The sequence below is a fragment of the Micrasema longulum genome, unplaced genomic scaffold (assembly GCF_059751315.1).
Source record: "Micrasema longulum isolate JH-2025_06_02 unplaced genomic scaffold, ASM5975131v1 h1tg000007l, whole genome shotgun sequence".
In the NCBI taxonomy this organism is placed as follows: Eukaryota; Metazoa; Arthropoda; class Insecta; order Trichoptera; family Brachycentridae; genus Micrasema; species Micrasema longulum.
The window spans coordinates 139,695-153,482 of NW_028277215.1; the positions used below are offsets into that span (position 1 = coordinate 139,695).

Here is a 13,788-nt window from a genome sequence, read left to right on the forward strand (position 1 = left end):
CTATTGATATGACACTGAGGAAAAAACATTAAAAATGAGTTTTTGTTGCACTGTCACTCGCAAAAACCGTCTTGTCAAGAGCTCTTTAAAAGTAAGTATGATATTAATATTTCATCCACTGCAATTATGCAGTGGATGAAATATTAATATCATATCTGCTTACAATAGTTTAAACTGATTAATTATTAAATATCACATACATTATACTATTATTGAATTGAGTTGATTGAATTATGTTTTATTTACAGAACAAAAAGGCTGTTGATAATATATCGATATAATAAACCAATACTTACCCCAGAGGCTCTTATACTTCACAAAAGTTAACAGATGGAAGAGTTGAGGAAATGAAGATGTTTAAACATAGGCAGAACGCTTAATGTTACATAGTTTGTAAAGTGGCCACTTCAACCAGCCAATGACAGTACATAAGCCTAGTAAATACCTAAACTTCCATATGTCCTTCCCAAAATGTTTTCTCTTTTTTGCAACAAATTTTGATTTGAATATTGGATACTTTTTACCATGAGAAATCCCGCTAGTCGAAAAGCTAGTAAGTCATAAAACAGTTTTATTTATTTGTTTCAGAGTTGAGAGACAAAAGAATGCACCGGACTCTGATCTCCAGTCAGTTGACATGAATTATTTGTCATCACATCATCTGACATCACGTCATCTGGAAAAGCCCGTAATTTTTATTATTTATTCAAAATAAATATACTGAGTTATAATAACAAAATGTTTTATTTAATATTAATATTTTTAAGAAGCTTCGTGTTTTTTTTTTGTTTGCGTTTTTTTTGTTTCATTTTTTTTTTGTTTTTTTCCTTTTTTTAGTTTTTTCTTGTTTTTTTATCTTTTTTTTTCTCTATTTTTTTTGTTTTTTTTTTAATTCATTCAAGTTTGTTGGATGGTAACTAGGAAGTTTTCTTAAAACTTGCCTCAAGTTTACAGAGTTGCAATTTCAAACTTGGGTCAAGCTTGAACTCTTGATACTTCAAACTTGATACAAGCTTGAGGCAACTTTAAATTGCTATCTGGGATATTTCCATTAAAATGCTGTTCCTTATTCTAAGGTAATGCAAAAATACCTACATCCACAAATATTTAATAACATAAAATTTTAAGTTCATTTTCTTTCCGTTAACTTGAAAGTTTTGAAAGTTATCTTTATGTGTGTACGACGCTGACGTTTAAAAACTAGGTTGCTGGTTTTTACGCCTAAAGCTCTGATTTAAAATTATTTTTAAATCAAATTAAGAAATTATGACGTGTGAGGAAAATTTCAGGGTTCCATTAATTCAATTTCAGGATTTAATTGTCGAGAGCGAAATAAAACCATTACCTTTATCAAAAAAAATCAAGGAAACTGTCTGATAGAGATCTATCAGAAACTTATGTTGATTGAACATTGAAATACGAACTTTTTAGCCTACCAAAAATGAGTATCTTCAAATTTTTGCAACATATGCATGATAGTTGAATGCAACGCTGGTATAAATAAGCTAACTCCGTAATTATGGGTACGGTTTTGTGTAAAAAATATTTAATATATTTCGTCTATTTCCCTTCAAATAATATTTTTATATATACAGGGCGCGTCTTTATATTAATATGTCAATCTGCAAAGAGAATTAAAAAAATAAAATATTTTTAGCATCCAAAAAGTGAACTGAAAATGTTGTTTTCGTTAACCATAGAAATACCCTATCGTTTGACATTACCCACGAAGGAAGTATAATTTGTGACCATAGACTACAGATAGCTTTTTGTGACCCACGGTTTGCACAATATATGTCATGGATCTGTGGTCATGGATCATTGTATATATTTTATCTCTGAATTTAGATTTTATTGTTTTCGCGCGATTTTTGCCTAAACATTGTTAAGATTGTAAAGAGTTTTACAAGAAAAGTTATAAGTTTCAATTTTATGTGATTATTAGTTTACCAAAATATAAATTATTTGTCATGACTAGCAAAGAAAACATTTACCAAAATCATAACCTAAATGAACTGTTAAACGAAAACAATATGTGTAATGCCTATCAATCAACGTCTACTTCCAACTCTGTTGGTTTTAGTCCAACAGCACCACTTACCTGCCAAAATATTAAGAGGAGTAGAGACGTCGGAGATGTCCTAAATGACCTATCTCCTATGAAAAGATTGAAGATTACATCAAAAGATGAAAGGCAGGAAGAATCCGCACAAACTAAAGAAACGAGGTCAAAGAAGGGTTTTAATTTTCTATCGGCCTGTCAACGAGTATCTACTAACGAATATTATGATGTTAGAAAAAGAATGGAAATGGTAAATGTACCCGATTGTTGTAATTATGTAGTATGTACTAAACATAATGGGTCGCACGTTCCCTTTCAAATTCTACCTTATGGAAAAGAAGCTTTTAGAATTGACATGAAATCCCACATGTGGTGTGAGGCCTTGGACACATTTAGAGCTTTACTTAAACATAATAAATTTCCCAGTGTAGATATTGTTTTGGACATTCTCCAGATGATCAATGGTGATTTGAAAACATCCGAAATTTCACCCGAGTTTATAATTAAAAGGTGTCAAAATGCTATCAAATTGTTATTTGTTGTTCAGCCACCATGTTCTGAAACGGTTAGAGATTTTTATAGAGATCTCCTAAGTAACCCTATCAATATAATGGAAAATTCATTATCGTACCAAGCGCTCTACGACCCTAAATCTGGTGTTTTCAAAAATCTAACAAGCATTTTGGAAAATGAATTGCAAACAAGCTGTAATGATATAAGCGATGTAGATTGTGCAAACAAATCTGCGTTTGAAAATCTAAACAAATCTGCACGAATACAGCGATTAATGCTTTCGATTGAATTAATTACTGACCTTTTAGAAAAAGATCTAGCTATTTGGATGTCAAAACACTTTCACAATCCTCGTAAACACATGGTGAAGAAGCAAAAACCTTTGATGGCCTGGATTTTATGGCAAAATAGTGTTATACATTTCGGCCTTGTGAACAATAACTGCCGCCAAATCTTCCAGATATTGATTCTTCTGTTGCAATATCAATATCCTGCTTATTATGTTCAAATATTCAAAAGGTTGCTAAATCTTATTTATCAAGTGTTTTATTTGTGTGGAGATGTCTCCAAAGATTTCTACCCAGACATCCGCAATCATTGCTCAATGTTATCTAATGAATTTTTCAAACTCATTAAGGATAAGAATATTGATTTCACATTAACTGTTATGGATAATGTCAAACCGAAAGAATTTAAATATCTTTTATCTAAGTGTTTGGTTGTCACATTATTGAAGTCTACAGAACCAAATTTCATTGTCTTACTGCAAAATATTTTTAAAAATCATTGGTGGACCAATTTTGAAGATGATTCGAAAATATCAAAACCATTACATTTATCCAGTACACTACAAAATTTTGTTTCACTATTACACCATAACAGCCTTAAATATTTCTACTTACATTTACTTGATGGACTTCCTTTAGAGTCGTTCATTTTTGACATAAACACTGGACCTAAAAGAAAACTAAAACAATATTTGTTCTTGGATACCCTTTATTTTTCTTTTGTGCATTTTCTTAAAACATTTAATGTCACACATATTCAAGATTATTATGATAAGCTGTGTAATAACGATATTGTTTTTACCCAGAATGAATATAAGACTACTTCTAACAATGATGTTGAAGTAAAACTAACTGATAAACTTTTTCCAATGAGTGAAGATTGTTTTAAAGAATACAGATTGATTTTCACGACATTAAAACGCATATCGGTTCATCATGCAGAAGTAAAAGAAGATTTTCCCCATGTTTATAAAATGTTTCAAAATATAGAGGTGTTATGATTATTTCAATCAAGTATTATTAAATAATAATATATGCCTGGTTTGGGTCAACATTTAAACTCAACGCCTCGTACCTTTTTCATAACCAAATTTCGCAAAACAAGATCAAATCATTATGATGTGCATATAGATATTTGATCAGTTTTATGGTTACAATGCTTAAAAAAACAGCACTTTTATCGATTGTTTCTTCAAAATGATATTACTATTGTAACTGTATTATTATTTAAAATATTACTTTGGTGAGATCCTGTATGTTAATTATTCTTGTTAATGACACTTATCTTGTGATATTAATAACATAAATTGTTTTGTATTATATCATCCATTCAATTCTGAACTATCCTAAATGCCAAAACATTAAATTTGCAGGAGAGTGAGTATTGTACACGCCATGTTATTGTTAAAAGCGAGAAAGTCATGTAAAAAATTCAAAGTATAATTGGCTTTCAAGAGTATCATGGAGGTTAAGGATAGTTTTGAGTGTTTTCCGGTTAGAATAAACAGAATTCTTTGAATAACTCGAAGAGTATTGCATATTTATCATTTAAGATTATACTGAAAGGAAGGAAATTTCACAAAGAATCATATTCTGTAAAAAAAGTATTTTGAAAAATTAGCATTTAGAATAGGTCAGAATTGAATAGATGATATTTATTATGATTGATAATTGTTTTCCACTATTTTTATTACGCCAATATGTATGCCAGTGTTTTCCAACCTATGGGTCTTGACAACCAGGGGAGTCACGGTAGCAAGCTAGGTAAAAATAAAACGCAAGGGCTTTAGTTCCCACACCATGATAAAAATATAATAATTTCAGTTAGATGGCTGTGCCTATTTGTTTTTTGACAATTTGTCGGATCGTGGTTCTATTTTTATAATTTAAAAGCTTCCCTCGTCAGCTCTGGATATTCTTCTTTTCTTTTAATCCAAAAGACGTCCATCTTTTGCTAATTAAATTCCATTTTAAGCACGCCATCAGCAGCAACCTATGTCTCGCTCCTTACACTTGATTTCTCAATAATAATTAAAATTAACCACATCATCAATAAAATTGCCGACGCACGAGTAGTAATAAAATGAAGATCATAGTGGGGTCAGCAGATTATTTTTTTTACTCGTAAAGGGGTCACATATTCAAAATGGTTGTTTAAAAAAGTAGTGACACAAAATGTTATCTTTTTCTGAAAAAAAACCAAGTTCACTTATATCTCGAACAATTTTTAACAAAATATATAGTTGTACACTGATAAAGTTAGTTTATGAACATCTGCCTCAGGAAATATTGACAAAATCAAAACACTTCCATACTAACACATAAATCAAACGTGTACTAAATACGAAAACTATGACTGTTAAAACTTCCATCTCGATTTGCCAACAAACAGGATTTCTGACTAAGCCAGATTTCCTTGTATGCTCACGAAATATATCTCATATATGTTGAGAGTTACAATTTGTAAAAAACCATAGCAACTTATCTGAATCTGAAGAAAACAGAAGACATGTTTTTTTCTTTTCTCCTTAAAGTAAAGTATTGTTATTAGAATGAAAAAAATATTTACAGTATTGTTCAATCACTTTAAAAATGTGTAGTGAAATTGAAACTATAAAAATTTACCATGAATTTTTTTTGTTAAAATATATATGTGCTACATATTAGAAGCACTGCTTTCATCTGTATTTCTGTGTTTTCTATATAAAGTTACTAGATCTAGTTTTATCAAATTGTGCCAACCTAAATGATGAAAAGTGCATTGATCCGATCTTGCCAATTGATAAATTATCATCCTCTTGAATTATTATTTACCCTTGTGCTGTGATGTCACATGAGTATTAAACAGTATATGTAACAGTTTTATATGTGTTAACTTTTTGTTGTTTGAAATACCTGTATTGAAAAACATTTCATTAAGACTCAACCAGATAGTGTCACAACACACTACCGCATTCCTTCCAAGCACCTTGAATGTGGACCCGATCTATATATGTTCCCCATCAAACAGAAATGAATTGTCACACTTTATTTTTAATCTTAAAAGCAAACTTCTTTTATCATTATAAATAAATAAAAAATTAAAGAATCTGGTATAATACTATGTACCCACCTGTTTCAAATTTTATGCTGTATTTAAGTTGCATTTCTTTAAATTTTACTGATAACCTAGTTTTTTTTATTTTTTGTATCTTGTTTTCAGTCTTATACAGCATTCTCTTCTGTATAAATATATATTCTTAAAATTTTTCTTTAAAAACCCTTCTGGATAACAGTTTTTCTCTTTTAAATTCACATTCTTTTGTTAATGATAACGTCTTTTGTAAAGGTTGTCTGACTCTTTTGTTTCGTTTTGTCTGGTAGTTTATTGAATAATTTCAGTCCCTTTATTTATTTTATTTGCTGTATTTATAAATACTGTACTTTTTTTTTATTTCTTCATACTGTATTTCTTGAATTTATGTATAAAAGTCTTATGGGCGTTAAAATTAATAAAAAAAAAAAAACTATAAAGGTTTATCCAGTTATTTAAATATATGGTTAAAATAGTGTTTTTTTAAATAAATTTATGTAAAAATAGTACATCAACCTATGAATATACAATTCTATACTGTACCTTTTTTTAAAGGTAATTTTAAAATTAAAACTGAGCAAATTAGCTAAAAGTAAGTGAGGAAATATTACAATTTGTTTCAGCAAGAATTACTAATCAATTGAATTGTTTAATAAGCCATTACAGGGTATCAATTATTATAATCGTCATCGTTCCTCTTTCCAAATCCAGTGGTGCATAGGGCACTGCAATGGAAATCAAATGCCGTGTAGTTCGATCATGTTACATGAGGGTAAGGTGATCAATCCTACTAAGTCTAGGAACAGTGAAATGTTGCAGTGAAAAAATCCTTTAAAATCTATTATTATTACATTTTTTCCCACGTAACCCTGCCAGAAATCAAACCCAGAACCTTAAAAGAGGTAGGCGAACGCACCAACTACTATACAAAGAGGTAGACTTGTCTCCACTCGATTTACTTATTCAGGATTTTTACCTGAGAGCGGCCATAGTCAAAAACACTTGTCTATGGTTCCTTGTGTTTGTGTTTCAGGATGTATTCCTTATCTGCCTGGACACGTATGAATTATGAATAGCATTTTTTATGCACTTTGTGCACCTTATACTTTCATTCATAATCGCAAGTCACTTTCAATACAATACACTTGCGAAAATAAACTAGATATTATGAGCTCAAAAACTAAAAACATTTTTAAAAATTTGAAATCCTGTTTTCATAGTAGAATCGATAAAAAAATATTCTAAGTAAAATGGAACCTTCTTCAGGTTAGCACATCCAAATTTTATATTGTAAGAAAAACTTATTATGGAAATCATACAATCTTTTTAATAAACGCAAGGTATAAAATGTAATATAAGTAAGCAATTTAAAGAAGTAAGGCCCTGATTTCACATATGGTAATATCACAGAAATGGCGTGTTGATGAGGTTTTACTGATAATATCTCAAATAGGAGGATAGGAAAAGAATGTATGAGACTTGGTCGAAGGGCTGAAGTAGGATAATAATTTCAGTTAATTTTATATAATTTATCCATAGTAATAATTTAAAACCTATTGTAATGTAACAGCTGTTATTATTGAAAGCAGAATAGATTTAGCTAGTTTCTGTATCTATCATTCTTACTGGTAGTTAAAAGTAGAAAAATATTTACAAATAATGATTTGATAACTTAATGACCGCTAATTGGTCCAAATATATGTAAATATAAGTTATTACATAATTACAATGGAATTCCATCAAGAATTGTCAATAAATAATTTAAATAAAATTTACATATAATTTGTACAGTACGAATATTTAAAATAAAAATGGTTTATTTAAGATGTAAAGTTTATATCAGGCCAATAACAAGTTTAAAATATATTAAATGTGTGCATGTAAAGAATAATTTGTGACATGTAATTACAGTTTGCTTTCAACTAGTCAGCCTGATAGTTTCTTGCGAAGATTCTCAGCCAATTTGTCCATGAAGGCAAAGGTTTCCAAGTAATCAGACCGCTGAACATTATTCATCCCCTTGATGCAGATAGCCAAATCCTTGGTCATGAAACCAGCTTCAATTGTCTCAATGCAGACTGCTTCCAGAGCCTCGGCAAAATTATTCAGCTGCTTGTTGTTGTCTAGTTTGGCACGATGAAGCAGTCCTCGGGTCCATGCGAAGATAGATGCAATCGGATTAGTGGAGGTTTCCTTCCCCTGTTGATAAAATCTGAAATGACGAGTCACAGTACCGTGGGCAGCTTCAGCTTCTACAGTCTTACCATCCGGACAGAGTAAAACGGAAGTCATCATACCCAAGGATCCGTATCCTTGAGCGACTGAATCAGATTGAACATCGCCATCATAGTTCTTACAAGCCCAGACAAATCCACCTTCGGACTTCATGGCATATGCTACCATGTCGTCAATTAACCGATGTTCATACCAGATACCGGCCGCTTCGTATTTTGCTTTGTACTCTTTGTCATATATCTCCTGGAAAATATCTTTGAAACGTCCATCATACTTCTTGAGAATGGTGTTCTTAGTACTCAAATACAGAGGGTATTTTCTGTCCAAAGCAAACTTTAAGGATGAATGAGCAAAGTCAATAATAGACTCGTCGGTATTGTACATAGCCAAAGCAACACCAGCGCCGGCGTATTCGTGGACCAGCACCTTGATGGGCTTATGACTGCTTCCATCTGCAGGAATCCATGTCAACTCCAACTGCCCAGCCCCTGGAACCACATAGTCTGTTGCCTTGTATTGGTCAGCGTGGGCGTGACGACCGATGATGATCGGCTTCTCCCATCCAGTCACGAGACGAGGAATATTTTTGCAAATAATGGCTTCCCTAAATACAGTTCCACCAAGAATGTTACGAATAGTACCATTAGGAGACTTCCACATTTTTTTCAACTTGAATTCCTCCACTCTTTTCTCATCAGGAGTTATAGTAGCGCACTTAATCCCAACATTGTATTTTTTTATGGCATTTGCACAATCTATTGTAACTTGATCATCAGTTTTATCCCTATATTCCATTCCCAAATCATATGTATGCAATTCAATGTCTAAAAATGGTAGAATCAGTTTATCTTTGATCAGATCCCAAATAATTCTTGTCATTTCATCACCAAGAATATCGACAACTGGTCCGGCCTTTATTTTGCCCATGTTAAGTTTCTGAAACAAAAATACATAATCAGTTACACACATCAATTGTCTAAATTTCATATCTTAAATTGAGTGCCAAAAAAGTAGGGGGTACCAAAAACTGTAGTATTCTTAAGTAACAGTTTAAACAAAACATTGTTCAAAACTTCTAAGTAAAGATATGTATCCATAATATTATTCTCAATGATGTTAAGTGTCAAAAAAAAAGAAACATAAAAAAATTAAAAATAGTTACCCTACTTATATTTTAAAAACTTTTATCTAGCCACATAAATTCAAAACATTTTTATTCCACTGGGCCATTCAAACAAAATAAAGAATACATATTAAATTACACGACTCGGGTTGTGGTTCCGTGGCTAGCGTTGCAGACTCACGGATCAGAGGTTCGAACCCCACTCTACCCAACTCTAATAGTAAGTTATTTACAACTAGTTGAAAATGGCCACCAAAATTTATATATTTGGGTACCTAAATTATAAGAACGATTATATGTATATTTTTTTTTAATAAAAAAAATATGTTCCTTAAACTTATATTGAGCGAAATTTAGCAAGTCATTATTAAAATAAATAAGTTATGCGTCTGCTCATCTTTATTGCTTTTATCACGAGTATCTACAAACAATATATTGACATACATACTTATCTTTGCACGGAAAGATAGCAAATATATTTGTTAAAAAGTAGGTTGATAACTTCGACAGTCCGAAAGCAATAAGGAATTTCAAATAGGTAACAACTTCAGGCTTCCAAGGCAAAGGTCGCTGACTTAAATTACCAATAAATTGTATAAATGAAATGCGTTATTTGATTTTCTGCGTTATACCTTCAATAATAAATTATTTAATGTATTTAAATAGGTAAATAATAGGCTTACTTATATTTATTAGTTTAATGACTTTCTACAAGGCGATTATTTTAAGTGGGTTAGTGACATGGCAATAGTAAGTACATTTTATCCACCACTTCAGTTAAATGAATGTGAATAATGTGAACGCACACGCAATTAAACCATAAAACTAAACATTACTTACTTAATAAATGCTTATAATTTAATTTTATCACAAAAGAAGCGGGCTAGGAACAAACCGCTAACGAACCGGCGCAAGGGCGAGCGTAAACGAGAAATAAATTGAACAAGAACTAAGAACAAACGGCGAAGTGACAGAACGAGAAACGAATAACGAATAACCGGACGAAGGCGGCAGGTGCAGGAGGGGAGCCAAGTGCTAAAATACTTAGGCTACGTTCAGTTACCTAAACCGATTGTCGAGTGATCATTTCAGCTGAAGTAATAGTGAAGTAACTATTTTGCACAGCTTACAAACATATCTTGGCTGGTATTCCAAACGCTCTCGCAGCCGCATTTTCTCGTGTGTTTACGTTCATAATACATGATAAAAACTGTTTTCTTGAGCCGCGAGAGTGGTTCAGAATAGCACCCCTGCAAAAATGTTTTCACCGTGTCACTTGTGCAGGCAACAGTTATTATATAATTTTAAAACGCTACCGCCTGTGTAAATAAATATTACATAAATACTACATCCGTGAATAATATTGCACTAATTCATTATTGATAATTAATCAATAATGTAACTTAGAGGAATGAAAGGTTTGATCCATAGAATTAAGAATAGTCCAAAAGGACCGTAGAATCATATTTGAATACATCGGATTGTGTCTCTCCACTATGCTCCACTTGCTCGCCACGCGCGTTCCCGATGTCGCCACGAAATGTTACACGATGGGAAAAAATGTAATCATAACACAAATGTAAGGTAAAAAAAAACACTCTGTTGATTTCTTTAAATTTTTAATGTGCACGTGGAAATATTGATTGACACAACAGAGTAGATAAGCAAAGGGTCATTTAATAAGAGTAATTGAATTAATTAACTTTAAACTTACAATATAAAACAAATTTTATTCTACATAAAACTGATGTTATTATATCATGTTAAATAATATTTGATGTTTTAAAGATAATGTCGGTGAAATGTCTACCACAGAGTTGTTTAATCCGAGGTCCAATTTTCATTAGTTCTCTCATTAGATGAGCAAAGTAGGGTAAAAAAAAATTACTACCCTGGCAACAATAACGAAATGTCCATTTTGATTTTTTCGACAATCTGACAAATGGAAAAATAATTCAATTTATAAGTAATGTATTTGCTACTTAAACATTCATTTGCTAATTATACATGAAATGTGATCCAATCCTGTTTCTTTGAGATCCTAGCAGTATTTCTACACTTTAAAAGGACACAACACGGCATAGTTGAATTAAAATCAGGAGTTGCGTACTGAGCGACGTCTACAAAGAAACTAATGGGTCAAAACGTAAAACTACTCATTTATGAGTAGTTTAGTCGCCTTCTATTTGATGCTCGTATGCGGTTTCCGGAATATTCTCAATTCTATGGTTTGGTCTTTTCATAAATATCAATATTAAATTAATTCATGTAATAGACTCCCATTTAGAAGAAATGCGAAGCCACTAAATTCCGTATTTATATAAGGCAGTAAAAAACATTCAGAAATCGGAAAAAACATTTATGAAGAAAAAAAACAAAATTCAAATAGATATGTTACGCAACTTATAAATTAAATATATATACATTGTTATTACTAAAGCACACATAAGAATATGTTCAAGTGTGCCGTATTTCAAGATTTAAAATAAATAAATAAATAATAATATTATTAGGTAATAGGTAGGTAGAGGAGACTGGGGATGAAAGTAACGAACGAGTTTTAAAAATAATTACTTTTCTTGTACAAACATTTCTGCAACTAATATGAGTTTTTTTCTATTTCTCTTTCACCTATGTAATACCTGTGGTTGTATGCTGGGCGGTTGTAAGTAAATCGTATAGGTGTCGGTAAAATATAACACATTTTTTAAAGCGATAGTTTTCTTCCTACAGTTCAATACTGTAGGAAGAAAACTATCCATACCAAAAGTAGGACCCCGCAAAAACAATGAATAGGGAAGAATATGTCGAGAATTAGCAATAATTATACACACTAAAAATTGGAAAATAGAAAATTAGAAAGAAGGAGTAAGGAAACAGAAAGCCACGTGAGTCATAAGATTTGCGCCGATTGATGAACAAAGTACTAACTCAAACAAATTGCAAAACAAAAGATGAAATTAAAAGACGAAGAAAATTACTGTATATTTTTTTTGAATCGTTTTCAAACACAGACAAATGAAAAGTGGGTATAGTGTTTAAAGTGCCTACTGTGGTCTCACGTAGCTTGCACTAATAGTGAACTGAGCTATGTTTGTAGAAATATTATTTTATACAGTTCCTTTATTTGGCGTCATTGTTTATTTCTTTATACTTCATAGAATGTAAAAAAAATAATGATGCTTTTAGTATTATTTCGTTTTTCTCCCATATAACAATCATCACGTGCTTTCCCGACCCCTATGGATGGTTGTAACAAATTCCGTCATTTGCACTTTTGGGCTTGTAAAAAAAAATATACTCTAAGAAGAAAACCGTCAAGTTTTTTAAGTTCATGCATATAGTGGGAGACCTACGAAATATGTGTCTATGTTAAGAAATAACAAAGACTGTCGTTACTGTAAGCAAACGAAAGATATGAGCACCAAATTGAAAATTATTACTTTCATCCCTGGTTTCCCCAGTGCAGAAAAATGGACACGGGGATGTCTCCAATTGTTTTTGGGATATTATTTTTATAATTTCAAGGTAGATTATTTTCTTTCAGTCTTTCAGTGAATGTTATTACTAAGGGTATCCATTATCATTTTTCAGGAACTGGCAGAGGAAGGATGAAAGCCGTGTGAACGCGTCGAAATGTGATCTCTTAGACGATTGTATGGGGAATCAATGTATGACCGGGTTACGAATGATAAAACCAGACGAGAGTGTAAATCTGAGTCAAGTATAATTGATAAGATTAAGAAAGGGTCTCTGAGATAGTTTGAATATAGCGAGAATGAACGGTAACGTCGGACGAGGACGAATAAGGAAGACGTGGCATGATCAGATAAACCAAAATCTTAAGTCATCATCATCACCATTCCCTTTCCGCACCGAATGGTGCATAGGGCACCGCATAGGAACACCAATCGCTGCGTATCTTGATAATTTTTTGCATGAAGGTAAGGTGATCAGTCTTACGCTTCAGGTATCAGTCTTGGGATTATGAAATATTATGGTGTAAAACACCCTTTTAAATAATATTTCATATCAACCATGTCGGGAATCAAACCCGAGACCTCTTGCATGGCAGGCAAACGCTCTGACCATTACACCACGAGGCCGACGATAACTCTGGTCATGTCAAAAGTAGGCAGAGCCGAAGGACATGTATGACAAGATGTTTGAATGTGGAAGAAGCTTGAAATGTATTCTTTAGCACACTTAAAAAAATATTTAGAACAAAGATTTAAAAAAAAAAACGTAAAAAAAAACAAATGGTTGCTTACTTCTGTAGGGGAGAAGTGAGGGGAGCGCGGCCGCGCATCACCCCTCCCCCCTCTTCGTTACTCCTCTGCAGAAGTAAGCAACCATTTGCTTTTTTTGATATTTAAAAAAAAAATGTATTACTTTTTAAAATTTTTATTAATGTCTCAATATGTCTTCTTGCTCATACTGATCATCGTGGTTTCAGATGTGACAGGGTTTAATGAACATCCTGTATATCGCCACA

The 13,788-nt window shown here is 32.0% G+C and overlaps 2 protein-coding genes across 2 annotated transcripts; one reads left to right on the top strand and one right to left on the bottom strand.

Moving 5' to 3' along the window:
• The first annotated feature begins 1,793 nt into the window (after positions 1-1,793).
• LOC148285762 (uncharacterized) lies at positions 1,794-5,723 on the top strand. The gene has a single exon (XM_088226331.1). It carries the CDS (start codon positions 1,971-1,973, stop codon positions 3,861-3,863), a length of 1,893 nt encoding a protein of 630 aa, XP_088082457.1. The 5' UTR covers positions 1,794-1,970; the 3' UTR covers positions 3,864-5,723.
• Positions 5,724-7,750: 2,027 nt separating this feature from the next.
• Idh (isocitrate dehydrogenase [NADP] cytoplasmic) lies at positions 7,751-10,302 on the bottom strand. Its single transcript, XM_088226451.1, has 2 exons — positions 10,134-10,302; positions 7,751-9,106 (listed from the first exon to the last, which is right to left on the bottom strand). Exon 2 carries the CDS (start codon positions 9,095-9,097, stop codon positions 7,862-7,864), a length of 1,236 nt encoding a protein of 411 aa, XP_088082577.1. The 5' UTR covers positions 9,098-9,106; positions 10,134-10,302; the 3' UTR covers positions 7,751-7,861.
• Between the last annotated feature and the right edge of the window lie 3,486 nt (positions 10,303-13,788).

Excerpts from the sequence above, each read along its gene's own strand:
- LOC148285762 (XM_088226331.1), top strand. The coding sequence starts at position 1,971 with ATGACTAGCAAAGAAAACATTTACCAAAATCATAACCTAAATGAACTG.
- Idh (XM_088226451.1), bottom strand. The coding sequence starts at position 9,097 with ATGGGCAAAATAAAGGCCGGACCAGTTGTCGATATTCTTGGTGATGAA.